The sequence below is a fragment of the Chionomys nivalis genome, chromosome 11, assembly GCF_950005125.1.
Source record: "Chionomys nivalis chromosome 11, mChiNiv1.1, whole genome shotgun sequence".
In the NCBI taxonomy this organism is placed as follows: domain Eukaryota; kingdom Metazoa; phylum Chordata; class Mammalia; order Rodentia; family Cricetidae; genus Chionomys; species Chionomys nivalis.
The window spans coordinates 60,114,655-60,127,726 of NC_080096.1; the positions used below are offsets into that span (position 1 = coordinate 60,114,655).

The 13,072-nt window shown below is 37.6% G+C and overlaps 1 protein-coding gene across 8 annotated transcripts in view; it reads right to left on the reverse strand.

Annotated features, from left to right (window-relative positions):
• Window positions 1-13,072, reverse strand: part of Cntln (centlein) — a 236,057-nt gene that overhangs the window by 166,412 nt on the left and 56,573 nt on the right. For 7 of the 8 annotated variants that reach the window (XM_057784198.1, XM_057784196.1, XM_057784197.1 and 4 more), the window contains exons 3-5: window positions 11,901-11,985; window positions 2,725-2,859; window positions 1,950-2,129 (exon numbers count right to left, since the gene is read on the reverse strand). In XM_057784198.1, coding sequence (XP_057640181.1) covers window positions 1,950-2,129; window positions 2,725-2,859; window positions 11,901-11,985 — 400 coding nt within the window. The remainder of the gene's footprint in view (window positions 1-1,949; window positions 2,130-2,724; window positions 2,860-11,900; window positions 11,986-13,072) is intronic. The other variant, XM_057784199.1, reaches the window with a different exon arrangement.

Consider the following 13,072-nt stretch of genomic DNA (forward strand, 5'->3'; position numbering starts at 1 on the left):
TACTAGGGCATTTAGTTATCAGACACAGGGCTCTAGAATCAATTCTGATTACTACAAAAAACAAGGTCCCCAAAAGCACACATACAATGAGATACCATTTCACAATTGTCACTAGAGTAACTACAGCAAAAAAATACAGACAATATTGTTAACAAAGATATTTAGAAATAAAAAGACTTCATATACAGCTATTTAGGACAGAACCTAGCAATTTACTTAGAAGCTTAAAAACAGTTACTATCTAACCTAAAAAATCTCACTATAACTTTACCAGAGACAAAAGAAAATAGATGCATATATAGAAGATAAAATGAGTAACTTCTCCTTACGTATGAGTGTTTATGGCTGAGGTCCATGCACAAATTAACAAAGGTGGAGCAAGAGCATTTAGAGGCTACTATAATACTATATTCTACATTCTTGAGAGGTAGAATAACAATTCTCTCAAATTAATTATTAAATTAAACATGAAACCATTTGCTTCTTAATGCAATTTACTAACAAAATTGTTCTTAATATTATATCCTAGCAAAAGGACTACATAAAGGCCTTACCAAAAGAATGGAGTAGGCTTTACTACCCAATACTGACTCAAGTTACAAAACTATAACGCTTCACGTCACAAAAATAAGTCTATAAACAGACCAATACATACAAGGAAATTTGAAAGGAGAGACTGAATCTCAAATCAATAAACTATTGAATCTGATGTGGTATAAACAAATACTTTAGAGCAGGACATTTTTATCATATAAAATTCTTAAATTAAGAAGATTAAGGAAGAAAATAAGATACAGATTGTTATCAATTCACAAACTTTGAAAGGCCAATTAATTCTATTCAAGGTACAAATATGTTCCTCAACCAAAAGCAAGAGCAAACCATAGAATTGATTATTTGAATGACACAAAAAATGCAAACAACAATTGAACAGCCATGTGACTGTGAACATGAGCACAAGGCAGCACCACTTACACTCACAGAAATACCACATTTCCAAAGGTTGGACTTCAGAAAAAAATAATAAAAATTTAAAAATTATATAAAGATCCAGTTACCCCAATAGCTAATTGGTTCACTGAATGTTGAACAGTATACAATATACACAATCGACAGACTCACCCTCCAATTTATCCCTCTCCCCGAATGAATATACATGCACAAATCTGCACACTTACTTAAACATGCAAATATACGTATGAATAATCAACTAAAATATACTTGATGAATATATGCATATGTACACTAAGAAAGGATTTCCTTGTGTACACACACAAAAGACTTCCATATTCAATAGTCTTATTTGTTTCTGCCCTTTTCAATAAAATATATGATGAAAGAGAAATTTGAAATGTAATGGGAAAATAAATTAACAAAAACCTCAAGACAAAGAGAATGCCAGAGAATGTTTTATTTTTAAACAATACTCAAAATGGATGGGAGAATATTATAGAGAATAATACAAAGACTTTTATCTTCTAATAAAATTTTACTTTTCCCTTTAAGCCAAAGAAAACACTTTCATAGACCCATATGTATTTTTAACTGTTTTGTGGGGATTCTTTACATGGTAATTTCAAAGGAAGTAGAAAAGAGTCTCCAAAATGTATTGTAATGAATTCTAGATCATTTTGAAAAAGTAAGCCTTCATTTTAAAAAGTCAAACCAATGGTTCTAAGTATATTTTTCAAAACATACTTTATTTCAAAAGCAATAGCCTTTATTTTTTAATGATTACATTTTAGGATAACTATTTGAAGTCAGCTTCCTGCTTTGCGACATCAATATTTAAAAAGCTATGGGTCTTAAGTGAAAGAATATAAATTAATGCTAGTTCCCACTGGTGGATCTGAATATATAACTTGTTATTTAAAGAAAAAACATGTACTCGACTTCCTGTAAGAAGTTAGAGGCAGAAGAGCAGCACAGACTCAGTCCTCGTCCTATACCTTTACTTTCGCATCTGCACCGTGTTTTTCTTTTCTCCAATATGCTTCCTGGTTCCTCAGTTTCTCCAGGTCATTTAGCAGGTCAGTGCAGCGTGTACGTAATTTCTCATTTTCCTCCTCCAGGTTTTTTATAAACAGCCTGCTTTGCTCTTCTTTATTCTGTACAAACTCCTTAGTGTCCTGTAGTGCAGGACCATAAGGGCCGATAAACATGGAAAAAAAAAGGTGAGAACTAATCAGCAAACATAAACTGTGCAGCTTCCTCCTCAGATCAGCTTCTTCTCTATTTGATGGCCAAGGTCACCTGTGTACTTTACTGGCCTCTTTTCATGCAGGTGGATGGGTCATATTTTTTCACTGGATGACAGCTTTGATGAGTACACATTTGCAAAGAGCCCATTAATTGATCAAGCTGCCTTTGATGCTGTCCCCAGCTATTTTTGAGACCCACACAGACATATCCTCCCAGACCTGGGTTTTATCAATTAATAATGCCAGTCCCATCAGAATCTAATTACAAGAAGCCACATATTCACACTCCTACTTTCATAGCTCCATTTCCATCATTAACTATTTATCTGTAAGTTATAAAGCTCTGAGTCTTAGCTTTAAAGCATCTTTATCAGAGTTTTTGCATTTGAGAAAACTGTGTGGTACAGCAGGGCCTAAGGCAATTTTCCTGCAAGCCTGTCACTTTCTGTGCCACAAGGGTTAGCAAACTTCAAGGGGGACATCAAAGCAAAGGTCCTGTAAAGGCATGCACAAGTTAACACACCTTAAGCTCTTGGCTTTTGTCTTTACATTTCTCCTGTAAATCACTGAATTCTTTCCTCAAGAAGGCATTTTCTTCATCAATCATAGTCTTCCATTTTACAAGGTCATTTATTTCCTGTCTTAGTTCTGATTCAGTCTGTGAAAAAGATTGAAATCAACTGTAAGCTGCAAGTCTAAGAAAAAAACCAGCTCATTTCATAAGCTTTATATGTGAGTTGTTGATGTCAGCGTTCATACCACAGTTATCATTTCCTGCACCACACCCATGGGCTTTCACCTCAGAAGTGTGAGGATGGAAAACATTAAAAACATAATACTAAATACTAAACCTTACATTGAATGCAAACATTTATGTGATCTGAAAAAAAGTTACCAAATCTGATCAAAATTCTAATAAGGAAAATGTATGCATAGTTAAAATAAGATATAATTATTCTCATATTGGATAACATTTAGGAAACAGTTCTAGAAAAGAAACTGTGTTTTTTTGAATGAATGAATCATTTCAAAAATAAAAATAAAAACAGCAAAGTTGAGTGCCAAAATATTTTGTACCACAGGCAGAATACTAAGATTATAGTAATTATAACTAACTATTATTCACAAAAGCTAGATGTTTACTTTATACCTAACTAATGAATAGAAGATTGTACTTCAATTCTTAGCTGTCTCTTCTGTTTATAGTTTTTCTCTCAGAAAATGCCTCTCTGTGGCACTGTGACCCAGCATCAGACCTGACCCTGTCCCAGTAACCTAGTTCAACTGTAACATCCAGGAATACACTTCTGCTGGGCTGTCTGCTGTCACTTCCAGCTAAAACCCATATCCTGCTACTATCGTGTTCCTAGATCCCCGTGTCTTTCACTAACATCTCCATCCTTACAGCTAGCACTGGGCAAGCACTTGCTCTCTATCCTCACACACTTATTTGAAGCCTTCAGGTATGACCCCACAGTGTCAGCATTGGTCTGCAACCAAGAAGCAGACACAACAGAATAAAATACTGGGGTTGTTGTTGTTGTTTGGTTATTTATTTATATTTCTGTGGTTGGTTGGTTGTCTTAGGCAGAGTCTCACTCTAGCCCTAGCTGGCATGGAATTTACTTCATAGACTAGGCTGGCCTCAAACTCCTGACAATCCTCTTTCCTCAGACTTCCATTACTAGAGATTACAGGTCTATACCACTACGTCTGGCTTTGTTTTTGTTTTAAGTAAAAATTTCAGTAGAAACTAACCTTTAGTCTATCTCTGGTGTAACAATGATGCTCAAATCCCTGAATATCTATTTATTTTATATTTCAACATCTATTACTTATTAAGCCCTCTTCAAAGGACTGGAGGATTTATGAAATCTAGAGCAAGATTCAAGGGGAAAATGAATGGCAGTTAAAAGTGAGGAATTAGTTAAAGTCAGCATCGGTGCTCAACTGACAAGAGAAGAAATAAAGAAAAACAAAAGCTGTATTGTTAAATGTTAGTTTTATTTTACTTATACTAAAAGTATTTTAGATGTTGAATACATCTAAAACTAATGTATGAAATTGGGTTAAAATGAAAAAAAAAGAAAAGCAGAAGCACTCTACATGTCAACCAAATAAATACCACAAGGTTGCCATTATCTGTGAAGTCCCTGTAGGACCACTCATCTTCTAACCATCTCCCACCCCAGCCCCCTGCCCAACCACTACAGAGGAAACAGCCATACTGGAAGGATGTATCTTGTTTTCTTCTCTTCTCTTTTCTTTTCAACAGTTTAAAGAAATATTCATTCTTATTTAATATATTATATAATTTGCCTCACTTTTAACATTATATTAAATTATACTATACATGTTCTGTGTCTTGATATTTTTGTTCAATATTTTCTTCCAGATTCATCCATATGGGTGGATATAGTTGCAATCCAATTACACTGGTGGAAAACATGGCTCCATTATGAACATACTATGATATACCCATTTCTTCTTACTATGTAGTTCAGATGTTTTCTCCTTAATGGAAGATGTATTTACACAGACAACGCAGTTGTAACACTCTTAATCATGTCTCTAGGTATATATGAGTAATATTATTTTTTAAGCAGAGTTGTAGCTGACTATCATTTGAGCCCAGAAACGACCATCTTGGAGAGTTCATCTGAGTCTGCTTGCAAAATGATTATCCCAGCTGGGCTTGTTTACTCTCTATATCCACCCTCATGGAAAGATGGGAAGGGTCACAAGGTCCTCTTATTACTTGTTATATACAGCTCTGCACATGACGCCAGGAAAGAGCTGGAGTTAGGCCAGGGAAGACAAGGAGAAGGGGCTCTATCTATATTGCCATGAGAAAGCCATCCTGTCTACTGGTAAAAGCTATCAAGGTGCAGCCTTTTAGGGGAAGAAGACATATTACAACCCTGTAAGGAACCCCTCACCTAGGCTCTATAAAGAAGCCCAAAGAACTCATTGACCCCCAATAAGCTTTGGTAGAACTGTACTTCAGTTTACCATTGGGACTTTAGGAGGACGAGTAGACACTGCTCATGCCTTCAACAGTACATTATTTAGCAACAAGAATACAAACAATCTAAGAATGGTTCATTAGATTGATTTAGTCATCAAACCAAGTGTTGGGGGAAATGAAACAAAAGAGAAAATAACAATGATCTGTACAAATTCTTAGTATAAACAATACCCATAAGAATTGTAAATTCAAAGATATAAATATTAAATATCTTCAGAAATAAAAACATCTGTGTAGGCCTATCCTTCAAAAGAAGTGAAAAAACTTAAGAGCATCTCTCATATATTCTGGATCAGGTTCAAACCCTAAGAAAGGGATGTCGGCCAAGGGTTCCTTATTATAGGGAACTGAACACTACCAGGCACTGACAACGTGAAGTACACAATGGAAAAGTTAATCTGTGAGTTACTTACTATTTAAAGAATGGCACTTGTATGAGTTATTAAGATGGAAAAAATAGACATAGGCCTAATTTGTAAATAAAAACACAAAGTAAGGTTAGTTATTGGCTAGCCCAAACCATCATATTCTGATAATTAATTGTACAAGTGATATTCTACTGTATAATCATCAATGTTACACAAAGATTAATTTCTGATAGAAAGTTGATAAACTCCCAAACTTTTGTAATTTAAAGAATTAAGTATATTTTCCTAATGAAAAAAATCTTTTTTATATAATTTTTAATAATTTATTTTTTATGTACATTGGTGTTTTGCCTGCATGTATGTCTGCAAGAGGGTGTCAGATCCTCTGGTACAGGAGTTACAGACAGTTATTAGCTGCCATGTGGGTGCTGGAAATTGAACCCAGGTCTTCTGAAAGAATAGCACTGCTCTTAACCACTGAGCCATCTCCCAAGACCCCTGAAAAAAATCTAATTTAAATAATGAAAGTACAGGTAGATACAGAGACAATTAATTTTAAAACTTAGCAGTATGATACTTTTTCAGCAAACCTTTCTAGATACAGTAAATTTCTGATAGTCTGACAGGAGCTCATACTAAAATAGCAAACAGAACTCAGAGGAACCATAAAGCATAAAGGGCAACAAGACAAAGCATGTCTGAAACAAATAATTTATTATGGACAAGCCAAGAAATGAATAATTTAAACCCTGGTCAAGAGAAGCCTATAGAGTAAGTGTGGATTAGGGAACAGCATAGAATCTAAAACCCTACTATACTCCAGCTCTTTCCTGAGGCCCTGTGCTATTAAGGCAGAGTAACTGGAGTACAGTTAATTTCTACTAACTACAAACTATTTCAAAATGGAAATAAGAGCTTTAATAACACAGAGAGAAGTAATGACACTACCACAACTAAAACAATGAAAAAAAGAGAGAAGAGGGAGTAAGAAAATAAGTATAAATGAAAACCAACATTCATTTCTATGCTTCCTAGAAGGGAGGGAGGGAGGGAGGGAGGGACGGAGGGAGGGACGGAGGGACTGAGGGACGGAGGGAGGGAGGGAGAGAACACTAGAGAGCAACACTTCATTAACTGCAGTACACTAGGTTATCAGAAGTCACGTCATTTCCTACAATAAAGAAAAGGGTTTCACAATGTAACTTACCTTATAGCCAGCATGATACAACTCCAGTTCTGAGACAGAGCAGCAAAGGTTTAACCCTCCCCACAGTTAGCAGGTTCTTTTGTTTGTTTGGGTAGCTTTCTTCCTTTTTTTTTCTTATTTGTTGATTAGCTGGGTTTTGTGTACATTCTTGTTTAAATGTACTTTTCTCGGGCATGATTAGTTTTGTTGCTGATTTTCTGCAGCCTGAGTGGACACTAAGGTAGCCCACACATGCCCCTCCAGCCCAGGTTGGAGGCCAGCAACCGCACTGGTCTGCTGATCTGGGAGGTTAGATGTGGTAGTAGGTGGAATGACACACACCTACCACTTCTGTAGGCTGCAGCAACACCACGGTCCCTCAGGCTGTGTCTGCCCTTTGCCCACCATGACTTTGTGCACCACACTGACTGTATGCACCATTGCCACTTCGGTTGTCTTCATATTGCTGCTGCGGCCACAGCAGTCCACTCAGTGGTAGAGGCGATGCTCTAGAGCTGCCATATCTGCTATCAACAGCTTCCTTCCTGACTTACTAGTTTCCCTCCAGCCTCCGACTCATCCTTCACGTGCTGCTGGACCTAACAGGCATGAGCAGACTGGTGTCAAGTGAATTACCTGGTGCTCCATGTAAATAGCAATCAGGGTGGAAGCAGAAATTCCTCTTTAGTCAACAGGGAACTTTGGCCTTTACCAGCCTAGTCCTTTTGCCTACATAAGCTTCAATCCTAATGTCCTCACTGAGTCAGTCTGGGAAGACTCTGCCCTGTATGCTAGCTCCCCCATGCTGCAGAAGCAGCCCAAAGAAATTCTTAGTGTGATGGTATTACTCTGCCTTTTCACTCTTTTAATCTAGAAATGAGCAGTTCTCTTAGCTGAACTAGTGCCAGTAGGAAATGGTAATACTGATGGCTAACAGCACAAAGGGTTGCTTAAGAAATGAGTACTCCCTGGCCAGGCGGTGGTGGCGCACGCCTTTAATCGCAGCACTTGGGAGGCAGAGGCAGGTGGATCTCTATGAGCTCCAGGCCAGCCTGGTCTACAGAGCGAGTTCCAGGAGAGGCTCCAAAGTTACAGAGAAACCCTGTCTAGAAAAACCAGAAGAAAAGAAAAAAACAAAACAAAGCTACACAGAGAAACCCTGCCACAAAAAAGCAAAAAAGAAAAGAGAACTCCCAACACTAAGGAATGAGAGCTCACACACTGAGGGCTGAGAGGTCACAACACTACAGGGAGCTGAAATTTTGGTTTTCATAATTTTTCTCTGAATTGAGCTAATGATCATTCCATTGTCACAATCTTACCAAAAGAAAGTTCATGATAATCTTTATTATCGATTATATATGTGCTAACATAGATTTGACTTCTGTAAGCATTATGTATAAAAGCCAAAAATACCCACCCTAACATCTGACTAGACCCACAATAAAGTCTTGAACTCAAGGAAATGTCATTCTAATTGATACTGTATTTCATGAACTATATACCCTGTGTGTGGTAAGGAGGTACTTAGTATTATTCAGTGAAACAACCAAAATTCAACAGAGGGCCGCCACTTTTCTAGTTCAGCACTGAAAGGATTTTAAAGTCTCATTTTCATCCACACAAGAGAAAAAACTCAACAAAATGAAAATTCACAATTCCTGGATTTATCAGAGAACTGGGGTCTCTATCAAATCAATATTTTGTCAAATTGAAGAGACGGAGAAGAAATACAAACAAAATGGAATTATGAGAGTAGAAGACCAGAGCAGAAAGCTCCACAGGACCCAGTAGGAGGCAGGAGAGCCTAATCCATCTAGATGGAATTACTAAAGGGTGTGTGTAAGCCTGAGACCTCAAAGCTGCAGGAGGGCCCAGATATGCTATTCCATACTGCCATAGGATGACTATAGAATAGTTCATTCTGATGTAACAGAGAACAGAGTTTTAAATAGGTCCAATAAAAAAGGCATGTGCCACAAAAAGAAAAATAAATAAATATATAGAATATTCTTATGTATTTAATTAAATTTACCTTTGTGAGAAACTGGATTTTCAGAATTCACACTTGCTAGCCCAGAATGAGTAGGCCAGTAAAATGTCTTCTTCTGCAATGTATTTTAACAGTATATGTTAATCCTGATTATCAAGTTGATTGGATGGAGAAGTACCTAGGAGGTGAGTAGAGCACATGCTAAGCTATGTCTGTGAGCGCATCTCAAGGTAGCAGCATCCGCCCTGAAAGCCATCCCATGTTCCGGGGACCCAGACGAATAGGAGAGAACAAACAAAGAAGCCAGCACTGACGTGATTTAAACTCCTGGCCACCACCAGGTTATCTGTGTGCTCTACACACCCTCCTTATCAAAACGGGCCAAAACTTCAGAAACTGTGAGCCAAGATGAATTCAACCCCCTTTAAGATACTCCAGTTAAGTATTTGCCAGAGTAACAAGAAGGCTTATAGAAAATAGGTTCCAGGAGTAGAATCATTGCTATGATCACACGGCAGAACCGTTTGGAATTAGTCTGTGGGAAAATATAGAAAAGTGTAGATATGTGAACTATGAGACTGACATAGAGCCTACTGAAATGGCAGAATGGAGATACAGAATTCTTATGTAGTACTTCCTTCCTACATTGAAACACTCCATCCTGCAGGGAGGCTCCTTAAGACAGAAGGGAAACAGCTCAAAGTAACTTGAGGAAGTCCCTAAAATTGACCACATTCGTTCGGCCCCTCCACTCCAAGAGGGATGTCACTCTTTAAAAGTCAAGTTTCAGAGAAGACTCTCGGACAAATTGTAAACAAGAAACAGAGAGCAGAGCAGCCTGGAAGAAGTGGAAACATCAGTCAGCCTGCCTAGAAGACCAACTGAGCCACCAGGAAAGAACACCCTTCAGTCTGTTCTGCTGCTGCGGGCTGTGCAGTGGGCTCCAGCTTTCCAGGTTTTGTGAGCTGTTGCCCATCCTGGGGTACATGTTGGTGATACAGCTGTCTTTTTGTCACTTTTGTTCCTGTAAGTAACACCTCACCCATATTCCTGTAAGTAACCCCAAATAAAACTCAGTGATTGACCAACTTGGACTTTGGTGAGAACTATACTTTGGTCTGTCACAGGCTCCCCATCTAAGGTGAGTAGACATGTCTGTTGTGTCTCCCTAGGAAAAGTCTTGTCATACAACAAGACTACAGAAGATCTACAATGTTGTAAGCAGTTTGGTCAAAAACTCAGATGAGAATGCCGAACAAAATGTAGCGTGCTTGTGACATGTCACGGAAACAGGGACTCAAGTGGGAATTCGAAGAGAGAGGATCTGTGATGCGTTCTCATGAAGAGTCTGTAGTTTGTGTCCTGAAACTTTGTGAGAAGCTAAGCTTTAAAATGACAGACTAATTAATCTGGCGAATGAAACTGCAAAGGCAGCCAGCACAGAGCATGATTATTACGAGATGCACACAGTCAGGCTTACAGAAAAGTGGAGAGCGCGAGGATTTGAAGTATTCCAGTTATTCCATAAAATGAGCGTGGTGAAAGGTGGGGCCAGGGAACCGTGGATACGAAAGACACCAGAGCTTTTGAAAAGAGCCCAGGTTTGTTACAGCTAGACAAGAGGAAAGATGGCAGCGCCTCACAAACAGCTGAACTCCACCCATTTCAGGATCAAGTATGTAGAGGTTTTAGCTCATTTAAAACACCTGGACTTAGGATGAGACCTGTGTGGCACTCTGCCTGTACAGAGCCAGCTAAGGAAGTGCTCCTCCGCATTACCAGCCATTTGTGTGTTCAGAGACTACTGCATCCATGATGTAAAGAGGTACAGCTATTGCTTACCTAGCACTGTTCACATGATTTAGTTTTACAGATATATAGAATCAAGAATCATGTCATCTCACCCAGATTTTAAAGGAAGGGTTAGGAAGACAAGCTTTGTATAACAATTCCAGCATCCCTTCCAACAGCCCTGGAGAGAACAATGCATGATATTGTAAGAGTAAAATAAAACCTTGGTGTAGGCCAAAAGAAGGAAGAAATGCCAGCAATTCGTACTATCTGTCAGGGAAAGCTGCAGAGAGCAGATCTAGCTCCAAAGAGAGCCCATGTGACTGTAAATGGCAAGAATAACAGTGCAGAACTGCCCGAGTCCTTTGGGGCCCAGATCACACTTTCATGTGCCCCATATGCCAAAAATGGAGCTCCAGGACTCACTGTTTTTCCTGCTGGGTTGGGTCTTGCTTTAGTTATATCCCTCCTTCCTATGTTTCCATTCTTCTAATTTTGTATGGGAATGTTTATGCTGTGCTAAAAGTCTACACTGGAAGTCTATACTGCTCTTTTCTTTTTTCTTTTTTAATTTTACACAGGCCGATAAATAAGAGTTTACATTGGATCTCAGAAGAGACTTGGAGCTTAGAGTTCTGAAAAATGCTAGTACTGAGATTATAAAGAACTCTTAGAGATAGACTAGATCTATTCTGCAATATGAGCTAGAGAAGAGACACGGGAGACAAGGTAAAATGGTATGCTTTGACTGTGAAATGCACCCCCACAGTATCATTGGGTGGAATTTTGTGGTCCAGGGAGAGCACACACATTTTTGTGGTACTCATTTTCTGATTATAAAAATACATGCAAACTATAAATTTTTGTTTAATTCTGTGATTTAAGTTATATGTAAAAAATAGGACTGCAAATAATGCAAATAATTCTACAAACTTTCAATAATACAAATTTTCAAAGGTAAAATAGAATGGTACCAATTATTGTGAATCTTTTCTATAACCAAATCCATGTAAAAATGTATGTATCAGAAACACATGACTAATAATGTAGCAAAAATAAAATACAATAAAACAATGAATAATATATATTATTTTTAAATCCCCAAAAGCCTGTTGAGCATTTTAATGAGTCTTATACCTAATCAACCTAGAAGACAAAGAGTAGGGTAAAAACATGGTATAATAATAAAAAATTGACTACAGTAATTTCAAAACAATTCTTTCATGAATAACTCTGATATTCTTAATGAATACTATAACACAAATTTCAAATAATTTTAAATATCTACAACCTAACGCAAATATAATATTTGATATTTTTATTAGAATACAACCTGCTCCAGTTCTTGTATTTTAACATCCTTGACTTGTAAAATTTCCAGAACTTTTCGGTCTTTGACTTCAGATTTCTGTTTTTCTCTAGAAACAGAAAAATAGTGTTTATTAGTCATAATTCCTAAGCATTCCAATGGTTACTGTTGCTGTTGTGTTGCTTCCCAGAAGCTTCTCCATGCCAAGCAGTATCTACCACTCTCTCAGTTCATAACCAAATCTTTAAATGTACACATCCTGGTAACAAAAATGATTTTAAAGCATAAAGAACTGAATTATGTTGTGTCATCAACTCTTGCAGAATTAATCAGAAACCATATGGCAGATGACAGCAACTTACCCACTGCTGACAACTGACAACTTCATTTTCAAGAAACAGATTTAGTTTCTAGGTATAGCTAGATGATAATCAATGTGTGAAACATAATTAAACATAAGTTAACTTTGATCACAAAATAATTTTCAAGAATTTAATAAATAAGAAAAACTGCTCTTATTAATATAAGCCTTTTATATAGATGGATGATAAACACATTCAAAGGCCTTATCCAATACTGGACACTACATGCTTCAGTCCTGACCTGCTGACAAGATGTGTCCATGAGGTAAAAATGGCATAAAGTTTATACGGGGTTATCTCCTCCACAGGAAGGAATTTCTGCATGGTATTACAAACATGATTAAAAAGTCCATGACTTGGGAGATAATAGGTCCTGGGGGAACTGACTGTTGTTTTGCCAAATGGTCATGATGTCAAACTAAATTCTAAATACTCATGTTTATACTCATATATCTGTGTTGCTCTCAACGTTAGCCAGAGAAGCTTCTCTTGTCAGTAGGTAATAGCTGATGCACAGACATAACTGATCAAGCACAAATAACCATGAGTACTCAGCTGTGGACAGGCCGTTCATATCAATCTCCACTACCCAAAGCTCAATGAAGAGAAGGCAGAAATAATGTAAATGTCAGATTATCTATGGGAGAACTCTAAGATGCTGACTTCCAGACATGACAAAGTTGTTGTATGTGTCAACTCATAGGAGCTGTGGTCACCTGAACAAGGCAGTCAACTGACACATAAGCACCCCCCTACACACAAAGCCTATCAAAGGGGCTAACAGCAGTTGATAGCTGGTGACAAACAGTCATTTCCCCTGGAAACATGCCCACT